General features: G+C 52.9%; 1 protein-coding gene across 3 annotated transcripts; it reads right to left on the bottom strand.

The window, feature by feature from the left end:
* Window positions 1-2,120: 2,120 nt before the first annotated feature.
* On the bottom strand, window positions 2,121-21,562 carry LOC103642992 (uncharacterized). 3 transcript variants are annotated; one of them, XM_023301319.2, is made up of 11 exons: window positions 21,293-21,562; window positions 20,818-21,207; window positions 20,346-20,456; window positions 6,220-6,257; window positions 5,904-5,969; window positions 5,437-5,591; window positions 4,787-4,922; window positions 4,462-4,535; window positions 4,242-4,390; window positions 3,687-3,895; window positions 2,121-2,541 (listed from the first exon to the last, which is right to left on the bottom strand). In XM_023301319.2, the coding sequence occupies exons 5-10, from the start codon at window positions 5,950-5,952 to the stop codon at window positions 3,766-3,768; spliced, it is 693 nt and encodes a 230-aa protein (XP_023157087.1). In that variant the 5' UTR covers window positions 5,953-5,969; window positions 6,220-6,257; window positions 20,346-20,456; window positions 20,818-21,207; window positions 21,293-21,562; the 3' UTR covers window positions 2,121-2,541; window positions 3,687-3,765. The 3 variants fall into 3 exon arrangements, with proteins under 3 accessions (XP_023157087.1, XP_023157086.1, XP_020402808.1); XM_023301318.2 differs by having other exon boundaries at window positions 5,904-6,257; XM_020547219.3 differs by lacking the exons at window positions 20,346-20,456; window positions 20,818-21,207; window positions 21,293-21,562 and having other exon boundaries at window positions 6,220-6,494.
* Between the last annotated feature and the right edge of the window lie 419 nt (window positions 21,563-21,981).

Genomic DNA, 21,981 nt, shown 5'->3' on the forward strand with positions numbered 1-21,981 from the left:
ACTGTAGCAATATATATGAACAATATAGAATTAAAACCACGATATGTGTATTAACAGGCCTTAATTTATTCATAAATATATGACATCGTTGACTTTTGTTTAAAACTTTGACCACTTGTCTTATTTAAAAAATAACGAATTATCATTTATTTGTTTGTGATTTGTTTTATCACTTAAGGTAGTTTATGTTTAACTTTTACATTTTTGAATAAATATATTGAATATAAGATGAGTGGTCAAAGTTTTCAAAAAAAACTCAACAATATCATATATTAGTGAACGGATGTAGTACTATATCAGAATATCTAATATTTTTCTTGACACAACACATTGGTATATTTATGGGTACTAAAATATAAATTATCGATCAACTATTTGTTAGTTAGCTAATTCTACTAAAAAAATTTAGCTACCTAATTATTAATTATAGTGCATTCAAACAAATCTAAATAATATAATTTATAATATTGTTTCCAAATAATGTTTATTAGAACTATGCTATTTTTAGAGTAATCAAAACTCATATTGCGCAATAAATACAAAGTACAACATGGTTTTGAGAAAAGGCTACACTGCAAGTTCGGTTCAGTCGGTCAGCCACGCATAAGAATGATAATTGACTCTAAATTTTACACTATAAAATTTTAGGATATGAACAGATTAAGATTGGGTTTTATTTCTATTCATTTTTAAAATAAAATTTATTTAGGTATTAAAATTAATGAAGAAACATTTGAATCGCGATCCATTACCACTCATAACCACGCAGCTTCTCTGCAGCCATCACAGCATGTGGCCCTACCGCGTGCAGCCGGCACCGCAGCAAAAGCCTGTTCACCCGCTAGCTTGCTTATACTGTCTTTAACGGCAACGACTGTTATACAAGCAATCCTTCTTGCAAACGTGCAAGCAAACCATCTGGTCCATTAGATCGTAATCTAACCGTATGTCACATTTAACACTTAAACCCTTCCACCACCAGCTCAATAATCTTTATAAAAAAACCTTTAGCAAATCATGGTTGTATTCTGTGGTTGGATCGTAATCTAATGGACCAGGTGGTTTGCTGCACGCTTGCAAAGAAGGACTGCTTGCATAGCAGTCGTTGCCGTCTTTAACAACATTATCTGAATTCATCATCTATATCCATCATTTACATTATTTTTTAAAAGATTCTCACCTCTATATATCCTCTATCTCCAACAATGTTCTATATTTCTCGTTCTCTATATATAAATACTTATAGTATAGATATTTTTTTACTTTTAATTTTTATACGTACTTATTTGTCGTACTTTCAAATGTATTGTATATACTAGTTAGTTGCCCGTGCGTTGCTACGATATCTATATATCACACAGGTACAACTTGCTTAAATTAGATATTTGATCGATCTATCTTTTATATAACAGAAAGAAAACATGAGCTGCTGAGGTAGAGGATGCGTGCTCTGATTCAAACGACCACGGTTTGAACCCTAGCATCCACCATTTTTTCAACAAACAGCTAAAAAAGATGTACTCGTGACAACAGTGTCAAATATAAAATTATACAAACATCTTCTTTTGATGGATATTATGTGTACAAATCCACTCGAGAGTATCATCACATTAAAAAAATACTATTTTATATAAATAGTCAGATTGAATAAAACCCCACAAATAATAACCAAGCCTACAAAAATCCCCAAGGAATAGCAGATTATATATGCCTTTTTGGTACAGTTGGACAAATAGAGATAAAATATCATCTTCTGTGTGCATTGAGAATTAGTATAAAACATAGATATAGAACAACAAACAACACTATGATATATAAAATCCATGTGGCAAAATATCATTATAACACTAATATTATATTGTCGATATAAATATGTAATATTGTTATAAATATGCCGACTCAAATAGAATGAACTGATGCCGAACAAACATTATAATATCACATAAATTTTAAAGAATCAATATAGAATTTTGAATGATAGACAAATATATCGACAACTCTAATCTCATACACTAATTTAATCTTTTTAGCGATATTGATAAGTCTATGTTGTATGTTTGCAAGGATGACATATCAACATGAATTGTCCTCGTAACTTAATAGGCCGCTCAAAAAATTACTCCCAAGAATCTTTGCATCCTACATAAATCATAGAATAAGGGCATGCAATAGCTTCCTTCAACATAATATGACATAGTTCATACAAACTACATCAGACATCATAATTCATACAAGATAGTAGGAAAAGTTCATACAAATAGCTTCAAACAACATCACTACGATCTGTATCATACAAACTATGTCATTACATTAACATAGTACACAGTTTATAATCGAGGACTACACCAAACTCTGGCACAAGAGTGAATCTTGGTCCAAATCTTCAGCAATCGCTTCAAGGGCTTCGCATAGTTCCTTCACCTCTATTGCACTCAATGCCTTCCCTGAGTGCAGCTTCTCCTTGCGGATATACATGAGATGCTTTGAGGTAACCTGCATGATGCTAATGGCCTTGTCGACAATTTCATCCATCTAGATCACCTACAACAAAAACACTCATGTCAGTCAGGGACACCAAACAGAGACCACCAAAACTAAACTATCCATGAGCTGTTGTCTGTCATCTGCAGACCACACCCTGAAAACAAAACACTCATCATAGTCCCTGATGACTGATCACAAAAACATAGTCAGAGACTGTGCAAAGCATATGCACACCATAAAGAGACTACACCCAAACACTAACCAGTCTGTTGATGGAAACACTATGTGTGCAAAGCTCAAAGTTAACTATAGCCATGATTGCTATAATGTCATTCATGAATATAATAATATATAATAATAATAACTTTTTTGTAGATAAATAAAGGACAACTATTGTATAGCTTAATCTTATTTATAGTCAGAAGTGTTTGGAAACTAAGCGTATGTACACACAGATAAATTATCAGTTCTTTGTCCATTCACAGTACTTAATCCATTTAACAATCAAGATAGGGGATAAATGATACTCCCTCCATTTTTTATTTGACGTTTTGCAGTTCAATTTTACATTATTTGGCGTCAAATAAATAAGGATGGAGGTAGTATATTGTACAATTAAACTCCTTCCAGTAAGGCTGTTACACAAATTCAAAACTTGACCCCTACAAAGGTCAAATACAAACTTTGTACAATACAACAAAGAAAGAGAACATGTTTTGGCTACTCTGTTGAACTTTGGAAATTACACAAATGAAAGAAGTAGAAATGAAAACCAAAACAACCCTGAGAGGAAATTTTACAAGTATACAATATAAACTAATGACTAATGTTCCTTTCGAAACTGTACGCGACTATATGATGTACAATAACAGCATAATAATAATAAGCATATGATCTTTAATCATATTTCTATGGTCACAGGAAATTTCCTTGAGGAACAGATAACTTAGCGTCCTTACGAAGGTTCCGAGGTATTGTGTTCCTAAGTCACACAAAAACCTAGGCTTTAATCGGTGATTTGGGCCCCGCCCCAGCACCGGCGGTGTCATAACAATAATAGTAGTTAGTCATGGGCCATAGCTATGCAAGTATGGTTCACTAAAATACCTGCAGTGTTTTGTGCTTTGCTTAAGGACACATAGACTGCTATAGTGCCTGCAGATATTAATGCAATATCAAGAAGACTGAAGATACATAAGTACCTTAGTTATGCTTGTCTCTTGGCGGCAACAACTCTTCAGCACCGATTCTAATGTTGGTGTTTGATGGGCGCCGCTTTGATTAGCCATCTAGCCTTTTAACCTCAACAGTAAATGTCCCACAAACAGGACGATGGTCAGAGAATTGAGATTCCCCCCGGAAGTAGGACAACTGTGCAATACCATCTCCATGCCATAGTATTCTATCACACCTGAACATTTGCAACAAACTGGTCATTAATAGTATTATGTATTCAAGGTTTGGGAAGTGTGATTCCTGAATTCAGAATATGTGAATCATCTTGATTTGTTTATTTATTGCACATGAGAATGATTCCTCTTCTGTGTTTCCCCACGCTTACAACTTACCTTGCTATCCAAATCTGATTTAACTCATCACAAAAGATGGTTCTTGTGGTACAGAAAGGGGAAACACAAGGTTTTTGGGTTGCAAAGAGGTTTGTGGACTCTAGGATACTTCATAGCCACTGACGAGTGTTAACATATGAGAATGAGATCTGAACTCTCTGAAACTATCTCAAACATTGTAGTACATACCAGGCTGGGGTTCTCCTCTTTTTCTTTGATGTGGCAGTCTCTCCAGCATAAGAATCTGAGTTGCAAGAGTAGTTGTAAGTGGGAGCAAAATATATCTTCTCCTCACTCCACCCCTTGAACACACTTCCAGAAGCATGCTGGATATTGAGCTGAGAAAAATTGTGTAACATGTCAGTGAACTTCTAGTATCATTTCACCATAATATAAAATAAAAACATACTTGATTTGTATGGTTTGAATTTGTGATTGACTGATTGATCATCGGAAGAACACAACGGGGTCCAATCCAGCAGGCTGCAGCAAAAGTAAAATATTTTCTTCTTTTTTAAGGATCTCGGTTTTTTATACCAGAAATAAGCTGATAGGCCTGCATGTCTAATTTGCTTAATATTTCTGATGCAGCTGATTTTTATAAACAGAAGTGCAAGTTTTCAATAAAAACGACCAATATCTTAGCAAGCTGAAACAAAACTGGAAATACATCCCTTTCATTTTCGGTTCATTGAGTCCATATTACGAATGGAATAAATAACTAATTAAAATACCTGAAGCGATTCCAGTAGCTAATCCAGTAGCAACAAGAGCAATTTTATGTTCCCTATTGTTCTCCATCATTCCAGCACACCCATTTGCGCATGATTTACCAATATCAACACTGGTCCTTCTGCCACCTTGCTTTGACTATATAGAATAGTAGAGATATGTGAATAAAGCCTAGTTTACTATCGTAACACAGTCAAAGCATAAGTTACTTATTTGAAGGAGACAAAACGCAAATATTCAATATCAAATAATTGATACTTATTAGTCTTGCAATCAACCAAACCACGTAAAAAACTATCACTATAAAGTTGTTTCTATAAAGTTACAAGAACATACTCTATTTCTATTCATTTTTGAACTAAAATTAGTTTAGGACCCTAACAGTTTGTAAAAAATATTTGGATCGTGATCCATTACCAGCCCTACATGCTACCCAAAAACCTGTTTCACAATCACTAAAGAAACCATCCGCTGTTTTAGGGTGTCTTTGTGTGTGCCCGATTGCTAGTTCAGATTGATTAGCTCTACTTCAGGGAGGCAGCTGAATTATTGGTTGCAGAATAACAAGCATGACACGACCTTCAGGTTCATAATGCTATAGAAGGAAACTTGTTTTCTTCTTCCAGATTGACGTGCTTAGACAGGAACTTACGTAGGGACAGCATCTTGCTGTTGCCAGGGATGTTGAAGAACTGCAGGTCCATCTCATACCGCAGGGTGCACCGCGCCCCGAAGACCGCCACGCCCATCTTGCCGCCGTCGACCTTCCGTCGCCGCTCTGCCATGGCGCCATCGAGGCAGGCCCTTCTATATAATTACAATTATTGATTCCACAGAACAAATACAGAAGAATGGTATGTTCGATACTGTTTCGCCCTTCTATTTTTGCTGACCATAATTACAATTATTGATTCCGCAGAACAAATACATCTAAATCTAGAGGAAGTTTTTCTTTTTTAGAATAAATCATGAGTATGACAAAATGTATAGGCCTATGTAAACAAAACTACACATCAGATTCGATCAAGTCCTATTTAGATAATCCTCCAATATAGTTAACTTCTAGTTATCCAAGATCATGTGCTCTTTCACAAAAGCAAAATGGAAATAATGGCTAACCTTTGGAAGGATGCAAAGTTGATAAATACATCAGCTGTTGGGTGTGCATTGTAGACAACTTTAATACTACAAAAGATACACAAGTAAAATATACCATGTTGTGCTAGCAATCAGATACCATGTGAGTGGGCAGAGATAATACAATACAAAATCCTAATTAATATTTGAGTGATGGTGAGTGTATCATAAAGATCACAAAGCGTATCAATCTTCCACTCCTCTTTGTCAACAACAACAAAGAATTGTTTGATGCCCTAAAACATGATATTAAAAGACATCAATATAGGCCCAAGCATAACTTTAAATGGTATTTTACCTCCAGGGTCATCTCATCACACTTCACAAGGATCCCACCTAAACAACAACAAAGAATTGTTTGGGCATGAACTGATTGCTGGTACTTCTGAAGCGTAACTTTCCTATTATTTTTGAACAGGGTTAGAGTAACTATTCTAGTATTAAATATGCTTACTAATTCACAATTGCACGACACAAATATCAGTAGAATGTATTCACAGTTCACACTGGTAACCTACACAAAGCAAATGTCGACCAGTAATGTCGGGGACCATAATTAGGGGTACCCTCAAGACGCCTAATTCTCAGCTGGTAACCCCCATTAGCATAAAGCTGCAAAGGCCTGATGAGTGCGATTAAGTCAGGGATCAGTCCGTACGAGCGACTCGATTGTGCCTCGCCCGAGCCTAGCCTCGGACAAGGGCAGCCGACCCCGGAGGATTTCCGTCTCGCCCGAGGCCCCCCTCCAACGGCAGACACATCTCCGGCTCGCCTGAGGCCCAGCCTTCACTAAGAAGCAACCCTGACTAAATCGTCGCACCGACCGACCGAATCGCAGGAGCATTTAACGCAAAGGTGGCCTGACACCTTTATCCTGACGCGCGCCCCCTGGCAGAGCCGAAGTGACCGCCGTCACTTCGCCGCTCCACTGACCGACCTGATAGAAGGACAGCGCCGCCTGCGCCACTCCGACTGCAGTGCCCCTTGACAGGGTGAGACTGACAGGCAGTGAGGCCCTGCCAAAGGCACCACAGAAAACTCCGCTCCGCCCGACCCAGGGCTCGGACTCGGGCTAAGTCCTGGAAGACGGCGAACTCCGCTCCGCCCGACCCAGGGCTCGGCTCGGACTCGGGCTAAGTCCCGGAAGACGGCGAACTCCGCTCCGCCCGACCCAGGGCTCGGACTCGGGCTAGGTCCCGAAAGACGGCGAACTCCGCTCCGCCCGACCCAGGGCTCGGACTCGGGCTAAGTCCCGGAAGACGGCGAACTCCGCTCCGCCCGACCCAGGGCTCGGACTCGGGCTAAGTCCTGGAAGACGGCGAACTCCGCTCCGCCCGACCCAGGGCTCAGACTCGGGCTAAGCCCCGGAAGACGGCGAACTCCGCTCCGCCCGACCCAGGGCTCGGACTCGGGCTCAGCCCCAGAAGACGACGAACTCCGCTTCGCCCGACCCCAGGGCTCGGACTCCGCCCTGGCCTCTGCCGAACGACCTCCGCCTCGCCCGACCCAGGGGCTCGGACTCGGCCTCGGCCATGGAAGACAGACTCGACCTCAGCTTCGAAGGAGCCTCCACGCCGCCCGACCTAGGGCGTAGGTGAAAGGGAAATGTGCCCTTGGGCCATTTCTAAGTATTTTGGTGATTGAGTGCCAACTCAACTGCTTAAATGTGAATTTATGCAATGGATGAATAAAGTGCAAATCAAGAGCAAAGGTACGTTTCTAAGTCTTAGTACATTGGTTTTGTGTACTAATATACTTGTCTAAGTATTGGAAACAGGAAGAAAAAGAAAAAGAAAGAGGTGATTGTGTACAGCCAAGGGGCTGTTTCGGTCTGGGGCACCGGACTGTCCGGTGGTGCACCGGACAGTGTCCGGTGCGCCAGGCTGCCTCGGCCGAAGTGGCCGCTCTCGGGAATTCGCCGACGGCGTACGGCTAAAATTCACCGGACTGTCCGGTGTGCCAACGGTCGGCTAGGGCCAACGGTCGGCCGTGGATTCTGCGCGCGACACGTGGCCAAGCCAACGGTCGGAAGGGGGCACCGGACTGTCCGGTGTGCACCGGACATGTCCGGTGCGCCAACGGCTCCCAGATCTGCAACGGTCGACTGCGCTGTTTAAGGAAGGAAATCGGGCACCGGACAGTGTCCGGTGTGCACCGGACTGTCCGGTGCGCCCGACGACAGAAGGCAAGATCAGCCTTCCAGATTTGCTCTCAACGGCTCCTAGATGCCTTGGGGCTATAAAAGGGACCCCTAGGCGCATGGAGGAGAACACCAAGCAACCTAAGAGCATTCTTGATCATCCACACTCATTCCTTGCGCATTCGTTTGTCATTCTAAGTGATTCGAGCTCCGTTCTAGTGAGAACTTTGAGATAGTCTTTTGAGCTCGATTCTTGGCCGTGTGTGTGCGCATTTTGCTGTGGATTTGTGTGTGTTGCTTCCCTCCCTTACTCCGTATTTCTTTGTGAATCTCAAGTGTAAGGGCGAGAGACTCCAAGTTGTGGAGATTCCTCGCAAACGGGAAATTGAAAGGAAAAGCATAACACTGTGGTATTCAAGTTGATCATTGGATCACTTGAGAGGAGTTGAGTGCAACTCTCGTCCGTTGGGACGCCACAACGTGGAGTAGGCAAGTTTTGTACTTGGCCGAACCACGGGATAAATCACTGTGTCTTCTCTGTGTTGAACTCCTTGTGGTTATCATATTGTGCAAGATCTTCTCTCTAGCCACTTGGCATTAACTGTGCTAACGCTTAATCAAAGTTTTGTGGCTTAAGTTTTGAAGTATACAGGATCACCTATTCACCCCCCCCTCTAGGTGCTCTCAGTAGGCCAGCCACGTCAACAGGAAGCGCCATCATCACCCTACCCCGAGCCAACTCGGGCCACAGAAAACAAGACCGGTGTCCCATCTAGCTAGCTCCGCCAGATAGGCAATGATGGCGCCCGCAAGCTCCGTGACGACGGCGGCTCTCAGCTCTCTTACGGAAGCAGGAGGACGTCAGCAAGGACTCAACCGCTCCGACAGCTGTCCCTCCGCCAGGATCCGTTGCTCCTCCGACGGCCACGACATCACACCAGCTGGGTGCCAAGATCTCTCCGGCTGCCACATCGGCATGTACTTAGGGCGCTAGCTCTCCCCCGCTAGACACGTAGCACTCCGCTACACCCCCATTGTACACCTGGATCCTCTCCTTACGCCTATAAAAGGAAGGACCAGGGCCCTCTTAGAGAAGGTTGGCCGCGCGGGGACGAGGACCGGACAGGCGCTCTCTTGGGGCCGCTCGCTTCCCTCACCCGTGTGGACGCTTGTAACCCCCTACTGCAAGCGCACCCGACCTGGGCGCGAGACGAACACGAAGGCCGCGGGATTTCCACCTCTCTCACGCCCGTCTCCGGCCACCTCGCTTCCCCCCTTCGCGCTCGCCCACGCGCTCGACCCATCTGGGCTGGGGCACGCAGCGACATTCACTCGTCGGCTTAAAGACCCCCCGGTCTCGAAACGCCGATAGTTGGCGCGCCAGGTAGGGGCCTGCTGCGTGTTGACGAGCAGCTTCCCGTCAAGCTCCAGATGGGCAGTCTCCAGCAACCTCTCCGACCTGGGACGGTGCTCCGTTTCGGGAGTCTTGAGTTCATGTCCTTCGACGGCAGCTACGACATGATACTCCTTCCACCGCCGCGCGACAACGACAATGGCGGCCGTCAGCCCGCCCGCCGGCGGCGGAATCGACAACGTCTTCTCCGCGTAGTGGAAGAACAACATTCGAGCTCGCCCCGTCCTCTCCCCTGCCAACGGAGGAGGAGGCGGGGCAACCAAGGCCAAGCGGGAGGCTGCGCCTCGTTGGCTGTCGAGCGAGTCAACGTCCCCAGCGCTCCAACGGGGGGCACGCCGGGCGTCGACCTCGCGTTTGAGACGAAGGCGAGCGCCGTCTCCCCGCGACACGCCAACCCCGAGCAAGTGGACGACGCCAGTGCGCTCGTGGAGAGCTTGCAGGACGTCGCCCTCGTACCTGGGACGGCGGTGCGATCAGTCCCCGACGTGACTATGTCGCTGCTCGCCGACCGAAAGGTACCAACCGACTCCCATCCTACGTCATTTCGACTCAGCCTCAACCCGCCTAGCGACCTTGCTTTGGCGGGCGCTCTCGTAGAGGCGAGATCAAACCCTCTGGGGTTTCGCATGCGGTCGCCTTGGGACCGGTTGACGGACGTCTCGACCTGCGGGCCCTCTGGGTCTGAGGAAGATGACGACCCCAACATCTGTTGGGATTTCTCTGGATTTGGCAACCCCAGTGCCATGCGGGACTTCATGACCGCATGTGACTACTGCCTCTCCGACTGTTCCGACAGTAGCCGCAGCCTCGATGACGAGGACTGCGGCTCAAGCCGCGAATGTTTCCACGTCGAGCTAGGGGATCCCACCGAAGGCAATCATCTTGGCATGCCGGAGGATGGTGATCTCCCTAGGTCGGTGCCTCGCGCTGACATCCCGCGGGAGCTAGCTGTGGTCCCCGTTCCGGCGAGGGGTCACGACCCACAGCTCGAGCAAGTCCGCGGGGCGCAGGCCAGGCTCGACGAGGGAGCAGGAGCGCTTGAGCCGATCCGCCGGGACGTCGGGCAGGTATGGGCGGGCCAACCCCCGGCCGGAGAAATACGTCACCTGCCCCAGGGTCTCCAGCACCGCGTCGCCAACGACGTCAGGGTCAGGCCACCACCCGCATCCAGTGGGGTCGGTCAGAACCTGGCTGCAGCAGCGATGCTTCTCCGCGCGATGCCGGAGCCATCAACCACCGAGGGTCGGTGAATCCAGGGAGAGCTCAAGAATCTCCTAGAAGGCGCTGCGGTCCGACGAGCCGAGAGCTCTGCCTCCCGAAGGCAGGGATACCCCTCGGAACCTCATGCCGCGACTTCCCGATTCATGCGGGAAGCCTCGGTCTACACCGGGCGCACGCGCAACACCGCGCCTGCGGCCCCGGGCCACCTCGACAACGAGCGCCATCATCGCGACCGTCGGGCCCACCTCGACGAGAAGGCGCGCCGAGGCTACCACCCCAGGCGTGGGGGACGCTACGACAGCGGGGAGGATCGGAGTCCCTCGCCCGAACCACCCGGTCCGCAGGCCTTCAGCCGGGCCATCCGACGGGCGCCGTTCCCGACCCGGTTCCGACCCCCGACTACTATCACAAAGTACTCGGGGGAAACGAGACCGGAACTGTGGCTCGCGGACTACCGCCTGGCCTGCCAACTGGGTGGAACGGACGATGACAACCTCATCATCCGCAACCTCCCACTGTTCCTCTCCGACACCGCTCGCGCCTGGTTGGAGCATCTGCCTCCGGGGCAGATCTCCAGCTGGGGTGACTTGGTCCAAGCTTTCGCCGGCAATTTCCAGGGCACGTACGTGCGCCCCGGGAATTCCTGGGACCTCCGAAGCTGCCGGCAGCAGCCGGGAGAGTCTCTCCGGGACTACATCCGGCGATTCTCGAAGCAGCGCACCGAGCTGCCCAACATCACCGACTCGGATGTCATCGGCGCGTTCCTTGCCGGCACCACCTGCCGCGACCTGGTGAGTAAGTTGGGTCGCAAGACCCCCACCAGGGCGAGCGAGCTGATGGACATCGCCACCAAGTTCGCCTCTGGCTAGGAGGCGGTCGAGGCTATCTTCCGAAAGGACAAGCAGCCCCAGGGCCGCCCATCGGAAGATGCTCCCGAGGCGTCTACTCCGTGCGGCGCCAAGAAGAAAGGCAAGAAGAAGTCGCAAACGAAACGCGACGCCACCGACGTGGACCTTGTCGCCGCCGCCGAGTACAAGAACCCTCGGAAGCCCCCCGGAGGTGCCAACCTCTTCGACAAGATGCTCAAGGAGCCGTGCCCCTATCATCAGGTGCCCGTCAAGCACACCCTCGAGGAGTGCGTCATGCTTCGGCGCCACTTCCACAGGGCCGGGCCACCCGCGGAGGGTGGCAGGGCCCGCGACGATGACAAGAAGGAAGATCACCAAGCAGGAGAGTTCCCCGAGGTCCGCGACTGCTTCATGATCTACGGTGGGCATGTGGCGAATGCCTCGGCTCGGCATCGCAAGCAAGAGTGTCGGGAGGTCTGCTCGGTGAAGGTGGCGGCGCCAGTCTACCTAGACTGGTCCGACAAGCCCATCACCTTCGACCAAGCTGATCACCCCGACCACGTGCCGAGCTCGGGGAAATACCCGCTCGTCGTCGACCCCATCGTCGGCGACGTCAGGCTCACCAAGGTCCTTATGGACGGGGGCAGCTGCCTCAACATCATCTACGCCGAGACCCTCGGGCTCCTGCGCGTCGATCTATCCTCCATCCGAGCAGGCGCTGCGCCCTTCCACAGGATCATTCCCGGGAAGCGCGTCCAGCCCCTCGGACGACTCGACCTTCCCGTCTGCTTCGGAACGCCCTCCAACTTCCGAAGGGAGACTCTGACGTTCGAGGTGGTCGGGTTCCGAGGAACCTACCACGCGGTACTGGGGAGGCCATGCTACGCGAAGTTCATGGCCGTCCCCAACTACACCTACCTGAAGCTCAAGATGCCGGGCCCCAACGGGGTCATCACCGTCGGCCCCACGTACAAGCACGCGTTCGAATGCGACGTGGAGTGCGTGGAGTACGCCGAGGCCCTCGCTGAGTCCGAGGCCCTCATCGCCGACCTGGAAAGCCTCTCCAAAGAGGTGCCAGACGTGAAGCGCCATGCCGGCAACTTTGAGCCAGTGGAGTCAGTCAAGGCTGTCCCTCTCGACCCCAGTGGCGACACCTCCAAGCAGATCCGGATCGGTTCCGGGCTCGACCCCAAATAGGAAGCAGTGCTCGTCGACTTTCTCCGTGCAAACGCCGACGTCTTTGCGTGGAGTCCCTCGGACATGCCCGGCATACCGAGGGATGTCGCCGAGCACTCGCTGGATATTCGGGCCGGAGCCCGACCCGTCAAGTAGCCTCTGCGCCGATTCGACGAGGAGAAGCGCAGAGTGATAGGCGAGGAGATCCACAAGCTAATGGCAGCAGGGTTCATCAAAGAGGTATTCCATCCCGAATGGCTTGCCAACCCTGTGCTTGTGAGAAAGAAAGGGGGGAAATGGCGGATGTGTGTAGACTACACTGGTCTCAACAAAGCATGTCCGAAGGTTCCCTACCCTCTGCCTCGCATCGATCAAATCGTGGATTCCACTGCTGGGTGCGAAACCCTGTCCTTCCTCGACGCCTACTCAGGGTATCACCAAATCAGGATGAAAGAGTCCGACCAGCTCGCGACTTCTTTCATCACGCCCTTCGGCATGTACTGCTATGTCACCTTGCTGTTCGGTTTGAGGAATGCGGGCGCGACGTATCAGCGGTGTATGAACCATGTGTTCGGCGAACACATCGGTCGCACGGTCGAGGCCTACGTCGATGACATCGTAGTCAAGACAAGGAAGGCTTCCGACCTCCTCTCCGACCTTGAAGTGATATTTCGATGTCTCAAAGCGAAAGGCGTCAAGCTCAATCCCGAGAAGTGTGTCTTCGGGGTGCCCCGGGGCATGCTCTTGGGGTTCATCGTCTCCGAGCGGGGCATCGAAGCCAACCCGGAGAAGATCGCAGCCATCACCAACATGGGGCCCATCAAGGACTTAAAAGGCGTACAGAGGGTCATGGGATGTCTCGCGGCCCTGAGCCGCTTCATCTCACGCCTCGGCGAAAGAGGTCTGCCTCTGTACCGCCTCTTAAGGAAGGCCGAGTGTTTCGCTTGGACCACTAAGGCCGAGGAAGCTCTCGGGAACCTGAAGGCGCTCCTCACAAAGGCGCCTATCTTGGTGCCTCCAGCTGATGGAGAAGCCCTCTTGGTCTACGTCGCCGCGACCACTCAGGTGGTTAGCGCCGCGATTGTGGTCGAGAGGCAAGAAGAGGGGCATGCATTGCCCGTTCAGAGGCCAGTTTACTTCGTCAGCGAGGTACTGTCCGAGACCAAGATCCGCTACCCACAAGTTCAGAAGCTGCTGTATGCAGTGATCCTAACGAGGCGGAAGTTGCGACACTACTTCGAGTCTCATCCGGTAACTGTGGTGTCATCCTTCCCCCTGGGGGAGATCATCCAGTGCCGAGAGGCCTCGGGCAGGATTGCAAAGTGGGCGGTGGAAATCATGGGCGAGACAATCTCGTTCGCCCCTCGGAAGGCCATCAAGTCCTAGGTATTGGCTGACTTCGTAGCCGAATGGGTCGACACCCAGCTACCGACGGCTCCGATCCAACCGGAGCTCTGGACCATGTTTTTCGACGGGTCGCTGATGAAGACGGGAGCCAGCGCGGGCCTGCTCTTCATCTCGCCCCTCGGGAAACACCTACGCTATGTGCTACGCCTCCATTTCCCGGCGTCCAACAATGTGGCTGAGTACGAGGCTCTGGTCAACGGGTTGCGGATCGCCATCGAGCTAGGGGTCAGGCGCCTCGACGCCCGCGGCGACTCGCAGCTCGTCATCGACCAAGTCATGAAGAACTCCCACTGCCGCGACCCGAAGATGGAGGCCTACTGCGATGAGGTTCGGCGCCTGGAAGACAAGTTCTACGGGCTCGAGCTTAACCACATCGCTCGGCGTTACAACGAAACGGCGGACGAGCTGGCAAAAATAGCCTCGGGGCGAACAACGGTTCCCCCGGACGTCTTCTCCCGGGATCTGCATCAACCCTCCGTCAAGATCGACGACTCGCCCGAGCCTGAGGCGCCCTCGGTCCAGCCCGAGGTACCCTCGGCCCAGCACGAGGCACCCTCAGCTCGGCCCGAGGCGCCCTCGGTTCAGCCCGAGGTACCCTCGGCCTCCGAGGGCGAGGCACTGCACGTCGAGGGGGAGCAGAGTGGGGCCACGCCTGATCGAAATTGGCAGGCCCCGTACCTGCAATATCTCCGCCAGGGGGAGCTACCCCTCGACCGAGCCGAGGCTCGGCGGGTAGCGTGACGTGCCAAGTCGTTCGTCTTACTGGGCGATGAGAAGGAGCTCTACCACCGCAGTCCCTCGGGCATCCTCCAGCGATGCATCTCCGTCGCCGAAGGTCAGGAACTCCTGCAAGAGATACACTCGGGGGCTTGCGGTCATCACGCAGCGCCTCGAGCTCTCGTCGGGAATGCCTTCCGACAAGGCTTCTACTGGCCAACGGCGGTGGCAGACGCCACTAGAATTGTCCGCACCTGCGAAGGGTGCCAATTCTATGCGAAGCAGACCCGCCTGCCCGCTCAGGCTCTGCAGACGATACTCATCACCTGGCCCTTTGCTGTGTGGGGTCTGGACCTCGTCGGCCCCTTACAGAAGGCGCCCGGGGGCTACACGCACCTGCTGGTCGCCATCGACAAATTCTCCAAGTGGATCGAGGTCCGGCCTCTGAACAGCATCAGGTCCGAGCAGGCGGTGGCGTTCTTCACCAACATCATCCATCGCTTCGGGGTCCCGAACTCCATCATCACCGACAACGGCACCCAGTTCACCGGCAGAAAATTCTTGGACTTCTGCGAGGATCACCACATCCGGGTGGACTAGGCCGCCGTGGCTCATCCCATGTCGAATGGGCAAGTAGAGCGTGCCAACGGCATGACTCTACAAGGGCTCAAGCCTCGGATTTACAACGACCTCAACAAGTTCGGCAAGCGATGGATGAAGGAACTCCCCTCGGTGGTCTGGAGCCTGAGAACAACGCCGAGCCGAGCCACGGGTTTCACGCCGTTCTTCCTGGTCTACGGGGCCGAGGCCGTCTTGCCCACTGACCTGGAATACGGCTCCCCGAGGACGAGGGCCTACAGCGATCAAAGCAACCAAGTTAGCCGAGAAGACTCGCTGGACCAGCTAGAAGAAGCTCAGGACAAGGCCTTACTACACTCGGCGCGGTACCAGCAATCCCTGCGACGCTACCACGCCCGAGGGGTCCGGCCCCGAGACCTCCAGGTGGGCGACCTGGTGCTTCGGCTGCGGCAAGACGCCCGAGGGAGGCACAAGCTCACGCCCCCCTGGGAGGGGCCTTTCGTCATCGCCAAAGTTCTGAAGCCCGGGACGTACAAGCTGGCCAACAGTCAAGGCGAGGTCTACGGCAACGCTTGGAATATCCAACAGCTACGTCGCTTCTACCCTTAAGATATTTTCAAGTTGTTCATATACCTCGCACCCACGCAAAGTTTAGTCATCAAGGAAGGGTCGGCCTCGCCTCGGCAAAGCCTGACCCTCCCTCGGGGGCTAAAAGGGGGGGGGACCCCCTCTGCGTTGAAATTTTCCTCGAAAAAAGATCTCTTCTGCCAGAATGTCTTTCGTGCTTTCTGACTACTTCGAAAAGTGGATCCTGAAAACGACGGAGTACACGTAAGCAGCCAAGGCTGACCGAGCCGAGGGACTCCTACGCCTCCGGGATACGGATACCTCACTCATCACCTTCTGCGATAAGTAACTCGCGTTCGGATAAAGTGATTCCGCGGACCGAACAAGTCTTTACGTTCGGAAGCTCTTCTGCCGAAGCGATCCTTCGAGCCTTCTCGACTGAGTCGGTGACAGGGCCTCATGGACGGGTGAAAGTACGCGTAAGCGGCAAGGTCGACCGAGCCGAGGGACTCCTACGCCTCCGGGATACGGATACCTCACTCATCACCTTCCGCGAGAAGCAACTCTCGCTCGCACAAACATCCCTGTTACCGACAAAAAAGTCCAGATACTCGAAACAAGAGGAAAAGAGACGCAGCTTTACAACGCAGTGAAGGTGTGTGTTCTGGCCTCGGCGGTCGCAGAAGGCACACGCTCTAAGGCCCTCCCCTGCGGCGCGGGGGCTGGGTCCCGCATGTCATGCAAACTGGCTCGGGGCAGAAGAAGCCAAACCGCCGCGCGTGGTGCACTTAACCGCCCAGCGGTTACAAGTGACCCTCCACTTTTGCCCAGACCAACGGGCGAGAGAGGCGGGCAGCCATGCAGGCGGCATGCAACCGCGCCAAGTGGACGCGCTTCCCCGACTCCCAACGTGCCCAGCCTGGAGGCCCAGGCCCACGCGTCACGCAACCGGCGCGCCGGATGCTGCATGCAAGCAACTGCACCGCCACTTGCGCCACCACCGCGCCTCTTCGGTTGCGGAACCAATACCGCGACTCGAGGCGACCCAGCGCACGACCCAGCAGCGCCAGTCTGGCGCGACGGTCAATGCAGCCGAAAGTGGGCCGGCAGTAATGACGGTGGCAGGCGGGCGGGAGCAGCGGTCACGTCGTCAGACAAGCTCACGTCCCATCCAGGGGCAGCAAGAGAACCCCCTCTCACGGTGTGAAGACGACGCGCCCGTGATCCGTTCCTCGAACGGCTCGCGCACGCGCGACGACCGCCCCGCCAACCACTTGCCCCGTCGCATTAACTCCGCGGCAGGACAGACGGTGCTTCTGGCGGGAGAAGCGGGCGACGCTTCGCCTTCGCCGTAATAACCGCGCCAAAAAAGGTACGCCGCGTCGTTCAATTTCGTATCCTTTTCCGTTTTTTCCTCTTTCTCTATCTCTTGCAACAGGGACTGGGAAAGGGGGATACCCCGAAAAGGATCCTTCCCCGTGAAGGAACCGGGCTCCGAGCCTCCCTACTGATCAGAGGTTCGAAGGCTGGCCCCCCGAGGGGTTCAACAGCCGCCTCAGATCGCGTGGGCCCTACACCCACTACTGGTCAGAGGTTTGAAGGCCGGCCCCCCGAAGGGTTCCACAGCCGCCTCAGGCTACTCGAGCTCCGCGCCCATTACTGATCAGGGGTTCGAAGGCTGTCCCCCGAAGGGTTCACAGCCGCCTCAGACGCCGAGCGAGGGATGACCAGGGGTACGTTCGATACATAACCAAGGCTCGGGCTGCGCTCCCGAGGTACCCTAGGACATTTCCGAGACCAGCGGGAGCGATCTTGTAATGGAATCTCATCGGAGGGAGGCATCGAGCCCTCGGACCCCGTCGCCAGGGGACCGGGTCCGTCAGATCACCTCTGGGCCCCTAGCCGACCCCTAACGAACGGGGCACGAACGTCCACTCGGATTACCCGCTTGCAGCTCACCGGAGACACCATGTTCGGCGCCCATCGAGGGTAACATGGCGCTTTCCCCCCTCCTCCTTGCGGAAAGGCGACGCAGGGGCGTATGTAAAAAAGCCGAGTCTGTCCCTGATCGTCCTCTCGCCCTGTGCGGAGGCTCGGGGGCTGCTCTCGCAAACCCGGCTCCGGCCGAACCGTTGATAGCGTCAACATACCAGCCCGAGAACTTGGGCCCCGACCGTGCACCCGGGCTACGACCAGTTCGCATGAGGGAACAACCAGACCAGCTGAAGCATTACGCAAGGCATTAAGACCTCGGAGGAGTGAAACCACTCCTCCGAGGCCTCGGGGGCTACACCCGGCGGGTGCGCTCGCGCGCACCCCCCGGAACAAAATGCAACCGAGAAAGGCTGGTCCCCTTGCAAAAAAGTGCGACGAAAGCCTCCAAGCGAGTGCTAACACTCCATTCGAGGCTCGGGGGCTACTATCGGGGACCATAATTAGGGGTACCCTCAAGACGCCTAATTCTCAGCTGGTAACCCCCATCAGCATAAAGCTGCAAAGGCCTGATGGGTGCGATTAAGTCAGGGATCAGTCCGTACGAGCGACTCGATCATGCCTCGCCCGAGCCTAGCCTCGGACAAGGGCAGCCGACCCCGGAGGATTTCCGTCTCGCCCGAGGCCCCCCTCCAACGGCGGACACATCTCCGGCTCGCCCGAGGCCCAGCCTTCACTAAGAAGCAACACTGACTAAATCGCCGCACCGACCGACCGAATCGCAGGAGCATTTAACGCAAAGGTGGCCTGACACCTTTATCCTGACGCGCGCCCCCTGGCAGAGCCGAAGTGACCGCCGTCACTTCGCCGCTCCACTGACCGGCCTGACAGAAGGACAGCGCCGCCTGCGCCACTCCGACTGCAGTGCCCCTTGACAGAGTGAGACTGACAGGCAGTCAGGCCCTGCCAAAGGCACCACAGGAAACTCCGCTCCGCCCGACCCAGGGCTCGGACTCGGGCTAAGTCCCGGAAGACGGCGAACTCCGCTCCGCCCGACCCAGGGCTCGGACTCGGGCTAAGTCCCGGAAGACGGCGAACTCCGCTCCGCCCGACCCAGGGCTCGGACTCGGGCTAGGTCCCGGAATACGGCGAACTCCGCTCCGCCCGACCCAGGGCTCGGACTCGGGCTAAGTCCCGGAAGACGGCGAACTCCGCTCCGCCCGACCCAGGGCTCGGACTCGGGCTAGGTCCCGGAAGACGGCGAACTCCGCTCCGCCCGACCCAGGGCTCGGACTTGGGCTAAGTCCCGGAAGATGGCGAACTCCGCTCCACCCGACCCAGGGCTCGGACTCGGGCTCAGCCCCAGAAGACGACGAACTCCGCTTCGCCCGACCCCAGGGCTCGGACTCTGCCCTGGCCTTTGCCGAACGACCTCCGCCTCGCCCAACCCAGGGGCTCGGACTCGGCCTCGGCCATGGAAGACAGACTCGACCTCAGCTTCGGAGGAGCCTCCACGCCGCCCGACCTAGGGCGTAGGCCAGCCATGTCAACAGGAAGCGCCATCATCACCCTACCCCGAGGCGACTCGGGCCGCAGAAAACAAGACCGGTGTCCCATCTGGCTAGCTCCGCCAGATAGGCAATGATGGCGCCCCGCAAGCTCCGTGACGACGGCGGCTCTCAGCTCTCTTACGGAAGCAGGAGGACGTTAGCAAGGACTCAACCACTCCGACAGCTGTCCCTCCGCCAGGCTCCGTTGCTCCTCCGACGGCCACGACATCACACCAGCTGGGTGCCAAGATCTCTCCGGCTGCCACATCGGCATGTACTTAGGGCGCTAGCTCTCCCCCGCTAGACACGTAGCACTCCGCTACACCCCCATTGTACACCTGGATCCTCTCCTTACGCCTATAAAAGGAAGGACTAGGGCCCTCTTAGAGAAGGTTGGCCGCGCGGGGACGAGGACGGGACAGGCGCTCTCTTGGGGCCGCTCGCTTCCCTCACCCGCGTGGACGCTTGTAACCCCCTACTGCAAGCGCACCCGACCTGGGCGCGGGACGAACACGAAGGCCACGGGATTTCCACCTCTCTCACGCCCGTCTCCGGCCACCTCGCTTCCCCCCTTCGCGCTCGCCCACGCGCTCGACCCATCTGGGCTGGGGCACGCAGCGACATTCACTCGTCGGCTTAGGGACCCCCTGTCTCGAAACGCCGACAAGTAAAAATTTCTTGTTGATTCACAGCTCCAAGTAATTAAAAAATAAATAAAGATGCATTCAGTAATTCAGTAAGGTACAAACATATATCACATTTAGTAAGCTTGTATATATAATGTTCAACAGATGGCAACTACTTTAGCACTTAAAAAAGAGAGTAGAAAATAACACCATAGGTCACATCCTCTAAAGGAATAAGCACATGTACCATTTTTTATTTCTGAAAGTTAAACAAAGTCAGAGGAGATCTTCATGCCGCTAGAGCTTTAGTCCCCGCTGCTCCAGTACCTAGCTCACCGCCATCTCCTCATACATTACACTGTAATCAGAGCATATAGATTCATCAATATGTAATCAGAGCATTACAGTATGTTCTAGGACCCCCGCCCCATGTACCTCCTCTCCATTAATACTGTAATCAGGGTGATCTGTATGTGCATGTTTCATTCGAGTTACCAAAAATTTAGGTATTAGTCTTCCAAAACTTGCAAAGTACCTCTTGCTGAATCTAAAGCACATAAGGAGCAGCAAAAAGCTAAAATGATTTCCCTAGATAAGCTTCTTAGTTATGTTTAGGAAATGGAAACTAAAACATATAGATTCATCAATTATGTTCCCATAGCCACACTATTACATTCCAAAATGGAAAAATGGGATAAAATGGAAAGCAGAGCACATACCACTTGTTATATCCTTCAGAGGAGTCACCTGTCAGGGAGGTCAGGAACCATGTTAGGGGTGGGCATCGACGGTTTGGGATGCGAGGATGGCAACTGTCATAAAGACAGATTCGCAGCGAGGGCGCCACATGCTACAGAGGGTTGAGGGATGGCCGCTGTCAAAGGTGAGTGCCTCCTGATGCTTGGATTTGATGGGTGGGAGGAGACAGACGGTTGCCCGTTGATGGAGGTGGACTTGAGCGTATCCGCGCCATGGCTCGCCGCCATCTCCGATGCGGTCGCCGGAGCCCCTCTACTCCGCGCTCCTCCTCCTCGTCGGTGCTGGTTGCCTGCTGCTGGCGCTAGGGTTTAAGGAAGTTGGAGGGACAACATCACGGCGGCGGCTGCAGCCTGTAGAATGACATATCGAGTAAGGATTCCGGGCACGAGAAGAGTCTCACTCGAGGAAGGGAGGAGAGGGGGGCGAATGAGATACCGACGACGACGGTGAGTGATCCGCGAGGGAGGTGGGGATGAGAAGGAGAGAAGGGTTTAAACGCGATGCACTGTCCCTCCAGTCGCTTGAGTATGGCGTCCGTGGACTACCTTCTGGCGCCCGAGCACCGCCTCCCCGCGACGTTCGAGGACGCCGCCGACGCCGTGATTAGGGGAAGCGAGACGCGCGTGATGCGGGACAGGGGGGCGACAACTACTGATCGGCGGGACAGGGGGCGTGATTAGGGGAGGGAGGAGGCGGCAGTCGTGGATCGGTGGGACAGGGGGCGGCAGCCGCGGATCGGCGGGCATGGGGCGCGTGATTAGGGGAATGGGGAGGCGGATCGGCGGGGGCCGTGGGCGGGATGCGGGGCGAGATACGCTAGCGGCAGAACGTGATGTGGCTGTGAACGCCTACGATAGGCACTTAAGTAGTAGTAGAGATTTTGATTTTGCTAATTCTGTTGTTTTAAATATCAAAATGTATAAAGGGGATGAGAGAGGAACTCTATATATAGAGGATCCATTAACGTCCTCTATATTTATATTTATTGGACATTTTAGAGGACACTAAGACATAAAAGAGAGAAATCTTCTCTAAAATTTAGATTACAGGGCGCTTTAGATATACTGCTCGAGAGAGTCCTACTGCAGCGCACTGCGCACTGGGGCTTGTCTCGTGCCGCGCCG

This window comes from Zea mays, chromosome 1 (assembly GCF_902167145.1).
Source record: "Zea mays cultivar B73 chromosome 1, Zm-B73-REFERENCE-NAM-5.0, whole genome shotgun sequence".
NCBI classification, from domain to species: domain Eukaryota; kingdom Viridiplantae; phylum Streptophyta; class Magnoliopsida; order Poales; family Poaceae; genus Zea; species Zea mays.